Genomic DNA, 18,322 nt, shown 5'->3' on the forward strand with positions numbered 1-18,322 from the left:
TAAGACTTTAATCTTGTTGTTCATGATTGTTTATGTTATTTAGATGGGCGACATGAGAAGGTTTTCTTTTTCTAAATAGTTCATATAAACAAAAGCTTTAAATAGTTAAATTATTAGTGGGAGGGCGGCACGATGGAGCAACAGGTAGTGTCTCTGTCACAGCTCCATGGTCCTGTCTGTGAGGAGTGTGGTGTGTTCTCCCTGTGTCTGCGTGGGTTTCCTCCGGGTGACTGTCTGTGAGGAGTGTGGTGTGTTCTCCCTGTGTCTGCGTGGGTTTCCTCCGGGTGACTGTCTGTGAGGAGTGTGGTGTGTTCTCCCTGTGTGTTTCCTCCGGGTGCTCCGGTTTCCTCCCACAGTCCAAAAACACACGTTGGTAGGTGGATTGACGACTCAAAAGTGTCCGTAGGTGTGTGTGTGTTGCCCTGATGATTCCAGGTAGGCTCCGGACCCACCACGACCCTGAACTGAATAAGGGTTACAGATAATGAATGAATTTAGTTTATAGTTGATTCTAATTTATTTTTAATTTTAGAAAGGAAAGGAAGCAGGGTGTATCCTACAGACACAATCACAACAAAACAAGCACATTAAACCAATGTTTATTATTTATTTGCCCTATTGGAGAGGATGAAGATCCCCAACCCGCTCCACTCTGGTGATGTCACACATGACGACTGGGCTGGGATCACCACGGCAAGTTTTTCCCAGAATAATCCAAAAATTCCCCATGGTCCTTCTCTGTTAGCCCGGAAATGACAGACAGCAAAGAGGAAATGCTCTCCTCCGCACTCAGAGGCGCCTGGAGAAGACAAAACAGAGTTTACACCAAACAGCCACAAGATTAAAACCACTGACAGGAGACGTGATGATAATGTAGTGGATGCTGTGGAGGTGTTCAGGACTGAGGTGAGAGTGGAGGTTGGTTTTTCTCCTCTCTCTCCCCCTCCCTCTCTCTCTCTCTCCCCCTCCCTCCCTCTCTCACTCTTTCTCCCCCTCCCTCCCTCCCTCCCTCACTCCTCCTCTCCCTCACTCTTTCTCTCCCTCTCCCCCCTCCCTGTCTCTCTCCCTCACTTCCCCTCACTCCTTCTCTCCCTTACTCCCTCCCTCCCTCTCTCCCCCTCCCCCTCTCTCCCTCACTCACTCTCACTCTCCCTTACTCCCTCACTCCTCCTCTCCCTCACTCCTCTTCTCTCTCTCTCTCTCTCTCTCTCTCTCTCTCTCTCTCAAGCATGAACAGATTTCAGTGCTGTTTGTCTGATGGGGAAAGTTCACGGTGCTAAAGCAGGACTTGCGCGGTTGTTAGGAGTTCTTGTTTAAACAAATGGATGGTCTTACAGCTAATCTCCTCAGTGATCTCTCTTGAAAATGATGAACTTCATGATGGTACTTAACGGCTGCTTTGACTGGAGAGTAACTAACAGAGGGGTGGCCTTTGTTTACAAGCACTCACATCAGCTCCTCCCATATCAGTGCGAATCCATCCTGGGTGCAGAGCAGTGCACAGAATTCCCTCAGACGCCAGATCAATCGCCAAACACCGGGACACCATGTTCAGACCAGACTGCAGAGGATCCTTTTAGGATCCTTTTCCTGGAGTGACAGCACTTGAATGGCTGGCCACAAGAGGGCGCACCAACACGAGATTATCATTCATTCATTGTCTGTAACCCTTATCCAGTTCAGGGTCGCGGTGGGTCCGGACCCTACCCGGAATCACTGGGCGCAATGCGGGCTCACACCCTGGAGGGGGTGCCAGTCCTTCACAGGGCGACACACACTCACCCATTCACTCACACACTCACCCATTCACTCACACACACGGACAATCCACCTACCAATGTGTGTTTTTGGGCCATGGAGGAAACAGCTCTGTTCTCACCTTGGAGACCCTATAAGCGTAGGTTTTAAAAGAGGCTCCCTCGCCCCAGTTGAACTGGACGGAGCCCAGGAGGGAGGAGATGTTGACCACAGCCGAGCGGTGGATCCCCATCCCAACACCTTCACCCAGCGCTGCGGCGGTCTTCAACAGCGGCAGAAACGCCTGGAATAAAGCATCCGCATTCACACCACACACAGAACAGGGCGTCTTCCCTAAAACCGATCATCGTTTTGTAGAAAATACTGTCCATAGGTGAGTGTAAAGGACTGGAGGAGGAGGAGTTTTAATAGTAATCTAGTTGTTTTTTTGAGTTCAGTTCACCTTAGTAACAAAGAGTGGAGCGACAGTGTTGCTCTCGAAGGTTTTCATCATGGCGTCTCTGGTCACTGTGTTGAGGTCTGTGTCGATCATGATCCCAGCGTTGTTGATTAAACAGTTCAGACCCTCGGCTCCCACTATGGAGGCCACCTCTTTAGTAGCAGAGTCGACACTCGCATCGCTCAACACATCTGACAAATAAACAATAAGTACATTTACATTTCTCCCATTTCCTGTCATATTTAAATATTCAGAAGTACATTCATTTGTGTTAAAATAATCACAACAAAGAAGAGTGGGAGAAGTGGCAGCTGTGGCCTAAAGGTTCGAGAAGTTCACCAGTTCATTCTCCTGGACATTCTCCTCTTTCTCCTCCCTCAAAATTCACAGCTGAAGTGCCCTGTGTAAAAGAGATTGCTACTCTGTTCTCTCTCTGTGTGTGTGTGTGTGTGTGTGTGTGTTTACTATGTGTTAAATGAGCTTCACCTTTTCCCATTAATAATCCTGAACCTCTAACTAAAGCGTTCAACCAACTCAACCAAGTGAATCTGGAGTGAATCTCTGCTGGTCGTATCTTGATACTGCAGCCTTAACTGAACCGAGAGTGCACCTCTGACAAGAACAGCTTTTAGTGAGTTACATTTAAAAAGCCTTTCCTTTTCATTCATTCATTCATTCATTATCTGTAACCCTTATTCAGTTCAGGGTCGCGGTGGGTCCAGAGCCTACCTGGAATCATTGGGCGCAAGGCGGGAATACACCCTGGAGGGGGAGCCAGACACACACACACCTGCGACACTTTTCAGTTAATGCAAAATATTAAAGCAAATACTCTGATGTGCTGCATACTTTCATCACAAACAAATAAATGTCCCTAAACCCTGAGGAACATGAGGATAATACATTTGTTCACAAGTAGCATCCGCTCTGATCGGAGGTCAGCCATTTCTACACTGAGGAAACGGCTCTAAGCTTCATGACACATGCTTTCTCCAACCCAAACTAATCTACAACGTGATTCCAACTGTAAATATTACATCATGGACCTCTCAGTACTCTCTGCAATATGAGGAACATATAACTTCTTCAAAGACAAGAAACAGCGTGACCTCCCACTGAATTTGACATCCTATTTTTCAACCTTTTTGAAACTAAAACTTCTTCAAAGACTTGAAACGGGGTCATCTCCCAGTAATTTACGAATAACCAAAATGATAAAGTGTGAGTGAGTTTCAGAAAACACTCTTGAATCCTTCAGGGAACAGCACTGTAACCTGGGGACCATTTTAGTAGCTTTTAAAAACATAACTGGAGAAGAACTGCCAAAACCCACTGGAATTACAGACTTTTTACCACAGAATGTCTCCAGATCCGAGGTGGAGAGTTTGTTAGACCCTGCTCTTGTCTTTTCTGATCATTCTTGTCTCAACTACAACACCTACGACTCACAACAGCCTATAGCCAATAGTCTATAAATTCCCATAAAGAAAAAAAATAGACCTGGAGCTGAGGTACAATGAAAGAGTAAAAGAAAGAAACAAAGGTAAATATACAGTGTTTCTCCTCTTTCACCTGGACTAGTGCATGTTGTTCACACTGGGATTACAGCGATGAACAGAAGTGTACAGAAAGTATCTGCTCTGACAGAAAAAGACTGTAATTAATGAAACAGTCTGATTTTGGGAAAAATGACCAGCACTAATCAAACATAGGGACTTTACTGAAGAGGAGGGAGCGCTACAACAACAGGGATGTGTGGAAATAAATGACCACTAAAAATAAAACTAGTGATAGACTCAACAAGGTTTCTATTATTTATTCAGATTGGTTTTATTTTAACATTAAACACAAATCCAGAAAAACCTGATATTGTCCTCTTTTAATTTTTGTCAAGTCTCAGATAAAATGTAAATGAGAGTCTCTCTCAGTGTTCTCTGTATTTAAAGGTGTAATTGATTGAGTTTGGTCATTTTTAGTGTTGTACTCTGTAGCACACATTAAACAGCTGCTGATTCTGGACTGAAATGGCCTTTGTCTGGTGTAAAGTGTAGTAAAAAGTAAACTGATTCAACTGAAGTGAATCTTACAAAATAAACTTAGATTTGCATCATCTTGTGTTTGTAAATATCTTCCTGATCCCTGGAACAGTTTAGGGGTTTTCAGTTCTGTTACACATCCACAGCACTTTACACTGAATCATGGCACTGTTCACACAGACAGCAGGTGCAGTGCCTAGGGCAGGGGTCGGCAACCTTTACCACTCAGAGAGCCATTTCACACAGTAAAGAAAACACTGGAAGATTTCTTGGGGATTTCTTTTCTGATGAGAAACGGCTGCTACATTGTTTCCATCCTGAATGAACTGAACCTAAAACTTCAAGGACACGACTGTCTTTTCAGACACTGAACAGATTCAAAGTTTTCAGAAGTCAATAAAGTCATGGCAACTTCGAATCATATCCCAGTCTTTCTCAAGTTTCCCAAAGTGAACAAACACATAGAGGAAAGGTGTGTTTAAAGGAACCTTGGGAATTCCACCTGGGAATTTTGATGATCTTTAAAACAAGCGGTGGGTGAAGAATCTGTGAGGAGTATCACAATTCTGGACTGGCCTCTCAGGTGACTACCCACTGCTCAGCAGAACAAGTGTTTTATTCCTACTGCCTTTCACAACAACATATCTGTGCAGAGTGGGATTCTCCGTTCTAACTCAGATGAAGACGAAGCTGAGAAACCCACTGAAAGCTAGGGCTGATTTGTGTGTTCCCTCTCTTCTTGTCAAACACAATTGGACCAGATCGTAGCAAACGGGCCCTTCCTTCTCATTAAGTAAGTTCATTTTGTTCTGTGTTTTTGTAAACATTTATAGAAATACATATATTTTTGTTGCCATGGTCGCGTGAAAACATCATGTACAAAATGTGGGTCACCAGAAAAAAAACGTCTGAAAAACCCTGCTCTAGACTGCTGCATGTTGTCATGCCCTGTCGTGTCTGTTTTCCCTGCCATGTGCTCTCTCAGAGCTCTCAGGCTCTGTTTGTTGTTGTCCATGTCTCCGCCTATGTCCCGCCTTTCTTCCACCCCTCGTTATCTGTCTCAGGTGCGTCTCGTCTGTGTTTAGTATTTAAGTTCCTTTGTGTCACTCCCGTTGGTCAGTCATTTGTATTGTTGTTTCAAGTCTGTCGGTCTTAGATTCATTTCATGTCGTTTCCACCGTCATTGTAGCAAGTCTGTCTGTTTCTGTTATTCCTCGTTTCGGTTTGTTTTCTTATCTATTTCATCTGTTACTCATTTTGTTTTTACCCAAGTCAATCTGTCTCTGTTTTGTTATAGTTCGCGTTAATAAAGTTCACTATGTTTAGCGTGTGTGTCCGCCTCCGTCAGTCCGCCCTCCGCGATCCTGACACATGGAAACAGCCAGTGCTCCTCTGTTAAAGCAACACTAGGTCATATTTTTACCTTAAAATTACAGCCTCAAAACCATGGGGATGCTCCACTGAGCCGTGACAGGGAAAACTGTCCCTTTTATTGAAACTGGTCTTTAATTCCTTTGTGGTTTTAAGTTCTTAATTTGTTTAGATAAAGCTTCATATAATCTTTAGTATTTAGTGGTTTAAGAATGGATGGACAAATGATCCCACTGGGTGTGCAATACATTAATAGGAGGCAGAGAAAGCAGTCATCGGAGCACAACAAGAAAACAACTAGAAAACAGACGTTCACAAAGAGAAAGTGAAGGGAAAAGGAGGGATCAGGAGACACTGGAGGGAGAAACATCAGTGTGACGTGTGAACGTTGACTGGTTCTGGGGAGTACATTCATTCATTCATCATCTTTTCCACTTCTCCATTTCAGGGTCGCGGTGGGGAGTACATTAAATGTTTAGGTTTTACATTAAAACAGAAAATAAAGGACGAAATAAAAACAAAAATATGAATCTCAATATTTTTCTAAATCAAATCCATTCTGAGTCATTTGCTTCCTGTTCCTATGTGACTGGCACCACACTTCCTGTATTTAAAAGAAAACACACAAACATGGGTAGCTCAAAGCGCAGAGAAGAGGAGGAGCAGGACGAGGAGGTGTGTTCTCTGTTACAGGACACATGCAGGTCGCATTTACAGCTCAGTTTAGCTGCATGTTCCTGAAGGATTTTGTGAAATTTGTGGCTGTTTGTGAAACTTGTTGCTCTTTTTGAAGCATGTGGTGAAATGAAAGGGATCTTCACTCTCCTGATGTTGGTGATTCCTCACTCAGTGTTCACAGGTAAGAGCTCGGAACACATCAACAACTCTCACATGTTTACTGTCACTGGGGAGGTGCTGTGTGTAAGAACCATACAGCTAGAATACACTCAGAATGAACTGTGGATTGTGGACATGAACTGTGCTCTCTGTATCATCTTAGAGTCACACTGCTCTTCACTTTCTCTTTGTTCTGTGTCTGCTTTTAGAGTTTATTCTTGTTAAGTTTTAGTCCCCTGTCACTCACCAGAAAGAATTCAAGACAAAAGTAAAGATGAAAAAAAACTAAGAACTGTTATTGCTTTAAATGTTTTATAAAACATGATTCTATTGATCTTCTGTCTAAATCTGTCTTCTGTTTAAATCCTGTTTAATAGGAGGGTAGAGTACAGGTGGATATTTAGTCTTTCATTAAGAAATTATGAAATTACAGGATGTTTATGATGGCTCACGTGTGTGGAATCACCTTTTCTGTAAATGAATGTAGAGTCTGTTTGGTGACAGTGGTCCTGCAGGTGGTGTCTCACACAGCTCCAGGAGGGTTACCAACCATCTCAAAAAATAAACAAAAGTCCCGTTTTTTTAACGTTAAAAAGTGTCCCGGAGCGGTCGTTCACACATTCAGAGCACAGTCTCACAGATTTTAAGCCTCATGCACGCTTTTGCAACAAGGATTAAATAAGAGATAGTAAGCAGCAATGAGCAGGAAGGTTGTGGAGACAAACCAACAAGTTTCATTACTATTCAGGAAACCTACCATGAGCATTTAGTTATAGTGGGTGTGAATGACAATAGAGTCAGTGCATGTAGCTACAAGGTGAACTTAATAAAGAGATGAAAATCCACTGTAATATAGTTATTGTTTAATGAATACAAAGACAGTGGTGAAACCTTTCAGGAATTTTGGCTCAACTTTAAACTAAGAATATAACAGACATTCAGAGAGGTTCACTACTTCATCTAGTTCCTCTGTGTGGTTTAAAATGATTCTTTATAGAAGTATCTCCTTGTTGTAGAGTATTGTGTATTACTCTTTGTGTTCAGATGATCACACGCTTTGATTTGGCATCAGAACCAGGTCCTGGAACACCCTCCTCACACAATTAGTTGAATCAAGTTTGTTTGAACAGGTCGAATAGGATCAGAGTTGGATAACACTGGCTCAGACTGTCAGAAAGACTCCCTTTATTATTACCTGGATTGTGCATGTGAATTTGCACTTTTACACAAAGCAGGACATCACAGTGAACCAGACAGCCTGGGTTTCTAAAAGTATCAAAGTATACACACTGTCTGAACTGTGGTGTGTAAGGGGCCCTGCAGTCTAGTCTCTGTGCTTTAAGAATTGAGGTGAGGGTCCAGCTACAGTCCAGTTTACATGCCTTAAACATTCTGGGGTGAGGGGCACGGCGTAACCACAAACATCGCCCTGACCCTGAGACCCTGCTCATCAACTCCAAGCTCCATATCAGCCCTGTTTTTAGAAACAAATAAAAAGGTTCTTTAGCCTCTGGGTCGTCTCCAGAGTCTTTACGACAAACTACTATCTCGAAGCCAGAGACGTGATTGAGTCGTGTTTAAAATGTTCTTCCGCGCTCATTTGGAGCTTCCTCCGGCCTGAAGAGACACCTTTCTCGAGTTTATCACTCTCTTACTGCGATAAACTTCACTGTAATGTTTATATTTTAAGGAATTGTATAAAGACTGTGATCATTTTGATCTCATTACTGTGTCCCATTTTTGTGGAGTTTGTGGTGATTTACATAGATTTAACAGAGGGTAACGTGTACACGGCACAGTGTGTCAACACACATTGTACACACACTGACTATTCTCAGTCCAGCAGTGACACTGCGGCGTTTAAAAACTCCAGCAGCACAGGAAGAGGTTTTTATGAATACATTTGAAGTATAAAGCAGTCTCACCGCGCCCCTGAACTGGATCAGTGCTCACAGATAATGAATGAATGAATAAATACGTTTTTACATTTTTACTCTCTTGTTTTTTTTCAGTTCATGTGAATATCATTTAAAAATTACAGTTAAACATTCTCCTCACCTCAGTCTCCTCTAGGGTTTTCATCTCCATCTGGATTTCACACATTTGTGAGAACAACATGACAGAAGACAACCTGTTTCTTAATGGTGTTTGTCAAACACTTTGAACTGAGGTTGGTGGCTTAACTGTTGGAAAGTGACCAAAGGTGTTTACAGAAAATGAATGAATGAGTAAAATTTGTTGACTATATTTGTTTTTAAGATTTAAAACATTAACCCAAGCATAAGTACAGGATGATACAGGACACAGTAACACGCCTGGCACTGCATTATCGACTCTTACAGACAACACCATTCCAGATTCTCTGATTAACCTCCTTAAACAGCACTTTCAGGTTTGCCTCCTGAGGCTGCAGTTCAATGGCAAGACCTGTATGTATCCATTCTTCTAGAAAGTGCATGACCACCCTTGACATTTGAAACATGTGAGGACAATCCATGTAGACCTTAAGACATCTCATCCATTATTGACTCTTACTGATAACTTTATTCCAGATTCTTTGATTAACCTCCTCTCCTCTTTCAGGTTCTCACTCTCTGGGACTGTTTTCAATTTACATCAAAGGAGACACACCGTTTCCAGAATTCAGTTTCTGGTTCATGTTGGACGACCTCACTGTCTCATACTTTGACTCTGAGAAAATAATTTTATAATGTCATAGCCTTTTACTAACTCAGCTCAAAAAATGTTTGGCATCACTGGTACTTCTTATCACATGGTGTCCCCCAGAGCTCTGTTCTTGGGCCCCTACTTTTTATCTTGTGCATCCTTCCTCTTGGTGACATCATTAGACATCATTAGCTACAGTTTCACTGTTTGTCTGTATGTCCAGATATACATTTTTACAAACCCTTCTCACAGCTTGCCACCTAGTGCCTTCCTGAATTGTTTAACCGATGTGAGAACTTGGATGATCGAGAACTTCCTGAGCCTAAATAATAAAAAATCTGAAGCCATCATAATTGCTTCTCCTGCAACAGTCAGGAGGCTTAGTGACACTACTGTTTGTGTCCCTGGTTTTGTTGTCTCTACCTCAACACAGGTGAGAAATCTCAGAGTAATTTTTGATTCTACACTATCATTTGAATCACATATTAACAACATGTACAACAGCCTTCCACCACCTTAAAAATATCTCTAGGGTTCGCCCTTTTCTCTCTTTCACTGCTGCTGAGACCATAGTCCATGCGTTTGTAACTTCCAGACTCGACTCCTGCGATGCTCTGTTGTGTGGCCTCCCTGCTCGGGCTTTGAGCGGGCTGCAGTATGTGCAGAACTCTGCTGCTAGGGTTCTGACCCATACAAGATCATGGGAGCATATTACTCCAGTCCTAAATCATCTGCATTGGCTCCCAGTGCAGTACCGAATACAGTACAAATTGCTTGTGTTGGTATTTAAATCCTTGCATGACCTTGCCCCTTCTTATCTAAGTAGTTTACTACAATCATACTCTCCAGTGCGTACCCTTCGGTCCTCAAGCCTCCATGTGTATGAGGTCCCACATGTTAAACTAAGCACCACTGGAATTAGAGCATTTTGTGTTGCGGGTTCAAAGCTGTGGAATAGTCTTCCTGATGAACTGTGAGCTTGTTCCTCTGTAGATGTTTTTAAAACCCGTCTTTTTAAACTAACATATGTATGATATTATGTGTGTGTGTGTTTATGGTTATGTCTGTGTGTTTTATGTATGTACTTGTATTGCCCTTTTAATTTTTTCTTCTATTTTCTATTGTACAGTGTCCTTGTGTCTCTTAAAATACACTTTTTCAAATAAAAATGTATTATTATTATTATATATTATTTATTATTGTGGGCAACTGAGACAGAGCATAAGCAGCAGTGAGAATAGACAGGTGAGGGCACTGTGTGATGAGGGGAGTTCATCTAACAGCTAATGGAGGAACTATGCAGATTATTTTGCAAGAAAATTGAGAAAACAAACAAAAACCAGGTTCAATATCTATTTAAAAATAAACACATTTTTAGGGCTGCAACAACTAATCAATTAAAATCGAGTGTTAAAATAGTTTGCAACTAATTTAATAAAGGATTAGTTGGGTCTAAGTTATTATACACATAGGTACAGTTGTTAAACGTGACGAACTCTGGAAGAAGGGTTTGAAAAATGGTGGAGGCGGTCACAGCAGAGGATAATGTTAGCACAAGCAGAGAGAAAAATGTACGACCCAAGTCATCAAAAGTATGGGAACACTTTACATTAATGCCTTCAAGGAACAGCGTTAGGTGCAAAATGTGCACAGCTGATCTCGCATGGCATGGCAGCACAACATCACTGCACGAGCATCTGAAAATGAAACCTGTTGGAGCTGTGTGTGAAAGAGATGAAGTATAGTAAGTTAATTCTACTTTTTCTCTCACTCAATGTCACTAGAGTCTGCTAGAGTAGTTAAACAACATTTGTTTTTCTTAGTACATTGATATTACACTCGCGTTTAGCGAACGAGCCTTAGCTTCCCCCCGAGTTTTCTCTTCCACATTAAATGTGTCAGTGCTAGACCAGCAGTTCCAAAACAAGCCGTAGTTTTAGTCGAGCTAACGTTAGCGACGTTAGTTTATCTCTCACTCAATGTCACTAGAGACTGCTAGAGCAGTTAAACAAGAGGTCTCATTTTTAGTAAATTTATATCACTCTTGTATTTAGCGAGTTTTCTCTTCCATCTTAAATGTGTCATTTTTTAAAATAATATATTTAAAGCCTTTTTCAAGGTCTTTTCTGACTGGCATTGTGTGTTAGTGTTTGAGTATCACAGCCAAGTGTATATTACATTACACACACTGTGTTAAATATTGATAAATATAAAATTAATGTAACGGTTGGGTTAATTTTTCATGTAAACGCTAATTTTTAATAATGGTAGGTTGTGTGTTCCTAATACAATTACAACATTAGTTCTCTAAAATCTTAAATATCTTAACGATATCTGATCATGTGTTAGTTGAATTTCCCTTTTATTCTCAGCACATGGCATCACCCAATATCCATTTATGTAATTTCAATTTGCCTGCATTTTAGATCAGTAGTTATTAACTTAAAAAAGGTATGTTCATTTCTACACTTTCTCTCTCACCTTAGATAAAGACAGCCCAGCATTGACTGTGTTTTGAAGAAGATCTGCACACAACAGCGAGCAGCTGTTCTCACTGATGGTGTCCTGAATATGCGAGTAACAGACAGGAAACCACATTTGTCTTGTCTTCCTTTTTATCCGATTAATAGAAAAAATAATCGACAGATTAATTGATTATCAAAATAATCATTAGTTGCAGCTCTACACATTTTGCAAGGTCCCTGGGTCCTAAGATACCCAGACTACACTGCAGATTCCTCACAGACAACGAACCAAGCTGAGGATTAAAAACCCAGGACCCCGAGACCCTGGAGCTGTGCAGCAACTCCACCCTTGCATCTAATCAGTGCATGTAGATGTGGCATGGACAACAATCAACAATCCAAACTAAGCAACTGGAACGAGCCGATCAGAGTAAAGTAGCTGGAAAGGAAGCAGGGTGTATCCTACAGACACGATCACAACAAAACAAGCACATTAAACCAATGTTTATTATTTATTTGCCCTATTGGAGAGGATGAAGATCCCCAACCCGCTCCACTCTGGTGATGTCACACATGACGACTGGGCTGGGATCACCACGGCAAGTTTTTCCCAGAATAATCCAAGAATTCCCCATGATCCTTCTCTGTTAGCCCGGAAATGACAGACAGCAAAGAGGAAATGCGCTCCTCCGCACTCAGAGGCGCCTGGAGAAGACAAAACAGAGTTTACACCAAACAGCCACAAGATTAAAACCACTGACAGGAGACATGATGATAATGTAGTGGATGCTGTGGAGGTGTTCAGGACTGACACTCCCTCCCTCTCCCTTCCCCTTCACTCCCTCCCTCACCCCTCCTCACTCCCTCCCCCTCTCCCCCTCCCTTCCCCTCACTCCCTCCCCCTCTCCCCCTCCCTTCCCTTTCCCTCACTCCCTCCCTCTCCCTTCCCCTTCACTCCCTCCCTCACTCCTCCTCTCCCCCTCACTCCTCCTCACCCCCTCCCCCCCTCCTCCTCCTCACTCCCTCTCTCCCCCTTCCTCTCCCTTCCCCTCTCACTCCCTCCCTCCCCCCTCCTCCCCCCATCACTCCCTCCTCCTCTCCCCCTCCCTTCCCCTCACTCCCTCCCTCACTCCTCCCCACTCCTCCTCACCCCCTCACTCCCTCCTTCCCCCCTCACTCCCTCTCCCCCTCCCTCCTCCTCCTCACTCCCTCTCTCCCCCTTCCTCTCCCCCTCCCTTCCCCTCACTTCCTCCTCCTCTCCCCCTCACTCCCTCCCTCTCCCTTCCCCTCACTCCCTCCCTCCCTCACCCCTCCTCTCCCCCTCACTCCTCCTCACTCCCCCTCACTCACTCCTCCCCTCACTCACTCCTCCCCTTCACTCGTCCTCACCCCCTCACTCCCTCCTTCCCCCCTCACTCCCTCTCCCTCCCTCCCTCCTCACTCCTCCTCCTCTCCCCCTCACTCCCTCTCTCCCCCTCCCTCACTCCTCCTCCTCTCCCCCTAATCCCCTACCTCACTTCTCCTCTCCCCCTCCCTCCCTCTCACTCCTCCTCTCCCCTTCACCCCCCCCCACTCCTCCTCTCCCCCTCACTCCATCCCTCCCCCCTCATTCCCTCCCTCATTCCTCCTCATTCCCTCCCTCACTCCATCCCTCCCCCCTCACTCCCCCTCACTCCCTCTCACTCCTCCTCTCCCCTTCACTTCCTCCCTCACTCCATCCCTCCCCCCTCATTCCTCCTCATTCCCTCCCTCACTCCTCCTCTCCCCCTCATTCCCTCCCTCACTCCCCCGCATTCCCTCCCTCACTCCTCCTCACTCCCTCTCCTCTCCCCCTCATTCCTCCTCTCCCCCTCACTCCATCCCTCCCCCCTCACTCCCCCTCATTCCCTCCCTCACTTCTCCTCTCCCCCTCCCTCCCTCTCACTCCTCCTCTCCCCTTCACTCCCTCCCCCTCACCCCCCTCACTCCCTCCCTCACTCCTCCTCTCCCCCTCACTCCCCCGCATTCCCTCCCTCACTCCTCCTCACTCCCTCTCTCCCCCTCATCCCCCCCCCCTCCCTCCCTCTCACTCAAGTACTTACATCGGCTCCTCCCATATCAGTGCGAACCCATCCTGGGTGCAGAGCAGTGCACAGAATTCCCTCAGACGCCAGATCAACCGCCAAACACCTGGACACCATGTTCAGACCAGACTGCAGAGGAATAGTGGGAATAAATCATTACACAGAGCTACAGGGTCAGGGACAGTCTCAAGTCTGTGAGACACACATCGACTTCAGACCTAGGATCCTTTTCCTGGAGTGACAGCACTTGAATGGCTGGCCACAAGAGGGCGCACCAACACCAGATCATCATTCATTCATTGTCTGTAACCCTTATCCAGTTCAGGGTCGCGGTGGGTCCGGACCCTACCCGGAATCACTGGGCACAAGGCGGGATCACACCCTGGAGGAGGCGCCAGTCCCCACACACTCACCCATTCACTCACACACATGGACAATCCACCTACCAATGTGTGTTTTTGGGCCATGGGAGGAAACAGCTCTGTTCTCACCTTGGAGACCCTATAAGCGTAGGTTTTAAAAGAGGCTCCCTCGCCCCAGTTGAACTGGACGGAGCCCAGGAGGGAGGAGATGTTGACCATAGCCGAGCGGTGGATCCCCATCCCAGCACCTTCACCCAGCGCTGCGGCGGTCTTCAACAGCGGCAGGAACGCCTGGAATAAAGCATCCGCATTCACACCACACACAGAACAGGGCGTCTTCCCTAAAACCGATCATCGTTTTGTAGAAAATACTGTCCATAGGTGAGTGTAAGGGACTGGAGGAGGAGGAGTTTTAATAGTAATCTAGTTGTTTTTTTGAGTTCAGTTCACCTTAGTAACAAAGAGTGGAGCGACAGTGTTGCTCTGGAAGGTTTTCATCATGGCGTCTCTGGTCACTGTGTTGAGGTCTGTGTCGATCATGATCCCAGCGTTGTTGATTAAACAGTTCAGACCCTCGGCTCCCACTATGGAGGCCACCTCTTTAGTAGCAGAGTCGACACTCGCATCGCTCAACACATCTGACAAATAAACAATAAGTACATTTACATTTCCCCCATTTCCTGTCATATTTAAATATTCAGAAGTACATTCGTACAACAAAGAAGAGTGGGAGAAGTGGCAGCTGTGGCCTAAAGGTTCGAGAAGTTCACCAGTTCATTCTCCTGGACTTTCGGTCTCTCTTTCTCCTCCCTCAAAATGCACAGCTGAAGTGCCCTGTGTAAAAGCTCCTCAGGGCTGAGAATGCTACTCTGTTCTGTGTGTGTGTGTTTACCATGTGTTAAATGACCTTTTCCCATTAATAATCCTGAACCTCTAACTAAAGCGTTCACCCAACTCAACCAAGTGAATCTGGCGTCCTCTGCTGGTCGTATCTTGATACTGCAGCCTCAACTGAACCGAGAGTGCACCTCTGACAAGAACAGCTTTTAGTGAGTTACATTTAAAAAGCCTTTCCTTTTCATTCATTTATTCATTCATTGTCTGTAACCCTTATCACGGTGGGTCCAGAGTCTACCTGGAATCATTGGGCGCAAGGCGGGAATACACCCTGGAGGGGGAGCCAGACACACACAAATTCACTCACACACACACACCTGCCGACACTTTTCAGTTAATGCTAAATATTAAAGCAACTACTCTGGTGTGCTGCATACTATCATTACAAACAAATAAATGTCCCTAAACCCTGAAGAACGTGAGGAAAATAAATTTGTTCACAAGTAGTATCCGCTCTGATCGGAGGTCAGCCATTTCTACACTGAGGAAACGGCTCTAAGCTTCATGACACCGGTGTTAACCTGCTCTCTCCAACCCAAACTAATCTACAATCTACAACTTTAAATAATTACAACTCACCTAAAGGAATGACATGGACCTCTGGGTGAGATCTGACAAGTTCCTGCAGCTCCTGGAAAAGCAGAAAGACAGATTTGAGGAACATAAATCCTATTTTTCAACCTTTTTGAGGAACTTAAAGCCAGAAAACTGAAGAAACAGAGACGAAACGGTGTGATTTCCCACTGAATTTGACTTGCATTTCAGATACGACTGCTTCTCACCACAGGAGCAGGTGATAAAGTGAGAGTGAGTTTCAGAAAACACTCCTGAATCCTTCAGGGAACAGCACTGTAACCTGGGGACCGTTTTAGTAGCTTTTAAAAACACAACTGGAGAAGAACTGCCAAAACCCACTGGAATTACAGACTTTTTACCACAGAATGTCTCCAGATCCGAGGTGGAAAGTTTGTTAGACCCTGCTCTTGTCTTTTTTTGATCATTCTTGTCTCAAATACAACACCTACGACTCACAATAGCCTATAGCCAATAGTCTATAAATTCCCATAAAGAAAAATAGACCTGGAGCTGAGGTACAATGAAAGAGTAAAAGAAAGAAACAAAGGTAAATATACAGTGTTTCTCCTCTTTCACCTGGACTAGTGCATGTTGTTCACACTGGGATTACAGCGATGAACAGAAGTGTACAGAAAGTATCTGCTCTGACAGAAAAAGACTGTAATTAATGAAACAGTCTGATTTTGGGAAAAATGACCAGCACTAATCAAACATAGGGACTTTACTGAAGAGGAGGGAGCGCTACAACAACAGGGATGTGTGGAAATTAAGGATGTATATCTTCACCACTAATGTCGATTCGATACGCATCTCGATACACTGCCACCGATACGATATAATTGCGATACACTGAAAACCCTTGTCGATACGATGCGATACAAATCACTCCTGTTCAGGATACAATGCGATTCAAAAATGATTTGATAACGATATGACTTAATTATAAGAAGATTTGGTTTTATAAGTAATCATTCGATACAGTTAGTTGAGGTTTGAGGATGTATTAGCCTAACCCATCAGTTTTCTTAACTCAATAGCACAATTCTGCTTTACTCTCTGTAACAATCTGAGGGATGTATGCATCTGGTTGTTTTCAATGGAGTAAAACCAATACATAATATAAAAAATCCATAATTCAATACATTCAGACAGAGAATTACATTTTATTCAGTTGAATTACTCAGTTATATTCTCCGTCTATATTTATACAAAATGTATAAAACATATAAGATGAACAGTTTTCAAAAGTGCAGTATTAAAAATATGCATACAGAAAATTATGATTTGCAACACATACTATTGTCTGCTAGACTTATCTGCTACTCCACACCATGCCGTCGTGCCGTCACCAGGTTTGTCGTGCTACTAACGTATTTTATAGCCCCACGGCATTGCTTGCAGATTGAGTGCATCTTGTTAAGTTGACCACCTCGCTTAAAAAAACCCAAAATATGGTCACACGTTTGATTTGTGTGTCTTTTTTGGTGCATTAAATATCTCTTTGTCGTTGCTAATGCTCTCGTTTCCTTCCATTTTTGTTGTGTACGTCTGCGTGCTTGAGTCCGTGCCTGAGGACACGATGGTGCATTTATGTTGCCTCAGAAAAAAAAAGAAATCAATAAAAAAATACGTTGACTCAGAAAATACGTTACAATAAGGAATTAATACTGCAAAACAAAACACCCGATTTAACCATGGTATTTGCCGATGCAAAAAGGCTAGAGGCGATGCACCGTAAATTCGCCCGCAAATTAAACCCGATGCAACTTGAATCTACCGGTGCAGTCGCATCGCAGACATGTGTGCCGAACCACCGATGTGAATCGGTGAATCTCCCCATCCCTAGTGGAAATAAATGACCGCTAGAAATAAAACTAGTGATAGACTCAACAAGGTTTCTATTATTTATTCAGATTGGTTTTATTTTAACATTAAACACAAATCCAGAAAAACCTGATATTGTCCTCTTTTAATTTTTGTCAAGGCTCAGATAAAATGTAAATGAGAGTCTCTCTCAGTGTTCTCTGTATTTAAAGGTGTAATTGATTGAGTTTGGTCATTTTTAGTGTTGTACTCTGTAGCACACATTAAACAGCTGCTGATTCTGGACTGAAATGGCCTTTGTCTGGTGTAAAGTGTAATAAAAACCAACTGATTCAACTGAAGTGAATCTTACAACAGAAACTTAGATTTGCATCATCTTGTGTTTGTAAATATCTTCCTGATCCCTGGAACAGTTTAGGGGTTTTCAGTTCTGTTACACATCCACAGCACTTTACACTGAATCATGGCACTGTTCACACAGACAGCAGGTGCAGTGCCTAGGGCAGGGGTCGGCAACCTTTACCACTCAGAGAGCCATTTCACACAGTAAAGAAAACACTGGGAGATTTCTGGGGGATTTCTTTTCTGATGAGAAACGGCTGCTACATTGTTTCCATCCTGAATGAACTGAACCTAAAACTTCAAGGACACGACTGTCTTTTCAGACACTGAACAAATTCAAAGTTTTCAGAAGTCAATAAATTCATGGCAACTTCGAATCATATCCCAGTCTTTCTCAAGTTTCCCAAAGTGAACAAACACATAGAGGAAAGGTGTGTTTCAAGGAACCTTGGGAATTCCACCTGGGAATTTTGATGATCTTTAAAACAAGCGGTGGGTGAAGAATCCTTTTGAATTTGAAACCCCAGAATCAATAGCATCATTAAATCTAACCCCTGGAGGAGTCAGAAATGCTTCAATTGACATGTGACAGCTCACTGAAGACACTCTACAGCTGTGAGGAGTATCACAATTCTGGACTGGCCTCTCAGGTGACTACCCACTGCTCAGCAGAACAAGTGTTTTA

The 18,322-nt window shown here is 43.6% G+C and overlaps 2 protein-coding genes across 2 annotated transcripts; both read right to left on the bottom strand.

Moving 5' to 3' along the window:
• Window positions 1-618: 618 nt before the first annotated feature.
• LOC136673330 (C-signal-like) lies at window positions 619-2,437 on the bottom strand. The gene is made up of 4 exons (XM_066648732.1): window positions 2,201-2,437; window positions 1,880-2,041; window positions 1,451-1,561; window positions 619-799 (listed from the first exon to the last, which is right to left on the bottom strand). Exons 1-4 carry the CDS (start codon window positions 2,435-2,437, stop codon window positions 686-688), a joined length of 624 nt encoding a protein of 207 aa, XP_066504829.1. The 3' UTR covers window positions 619-685.
• A 9,384-nt stretch (window positions 2,438-11,821) lies between these two features.
• LOC136673937 (C-signal-like) lies at window positions 11,822-15,930 on the bottom strand. The gene is made up of 6 exons (XM_066649724.1): window positions 15,831-15,930; window positions 15,475-15,526; window positions 14,449-14,636; window positions 14,128-14,289; window positions 13,655-13,765; window positions 11,822-12,278 (listed from the first exon to the last, which is right to left on the bottom strand). Exons 1-6 carry the CDS (start codon window positions 15,894-15,896, stop codon window positions 12,165-12,167), a joined length of 693 nt encoding a protein of 230 aa, XP_066505821.1. The 5' UTR covers window positions 15,897-15,930; the 3' UTR covers window positions 11,822-12,164.
• Window positions 15,931-18,322: the final 2,392 nt, after the last annotated feature.

This window comes from Hoplias malabaricus, chromosome 17 (genome assembly GCF_029633855.1).
Source record: "Hoplias malabaricus isolate fHopMal1 chromosome 17, fHopMal1.hap1, whole genome shotgun sequence".
NCBI lineage: Eukaryota > Metazoa > Chordata > Actinopteri > Characiformes > Erythrinidae > Hoplias > Hoplias malabaricus.

Bases quoted from the DNA above. Each gene is read 5' to 3' on its own strand.
- LOC136673330 (XM_066648732.1), bottom strand. From the start codon at position 2,437: ATGACAGGAAATGGGAGAAATGTAAATGTACTTATTGTTTATTTGTCA. The intron at 2,042-2,200 runs GTGAACTGAACT...GCTTTATTCCAG, and splicing joins CTCCACTCTTTGTTACTAAG to GCGTTTCTGCCGCTGTTGAA. The intron at 800-1,450 runs GTGAGTGCTTGT...TGTCTTCTCCAG, and splicing joins CTGATATGGGAGGAGCTGAT to GCGCCTCTGAGTGCGGAGGA.
- LOC136673937 (XM_066649724.1), bottom strand. From the start codon at position 15,896: ATGATCAAAAAAAGACAAGAGCAGGGTCTAACAAACTTTCCACCTCGG. The intron at 13,766-14,127 runs GTGAGAACAGAG...ATTCCTCTGCAG, and splicing joins ACGCTTATAGGGTCTCCAAG to TCTGGTCTGAACATGGTGTC. The intron at 12,279-13,654 runs GTAAGTACTTGA...TGTCTTCTCCAG, and splicing joins CTGATATGGGAGGAGCCGAT to GCGCCTCTGAGTGCGGAGGA.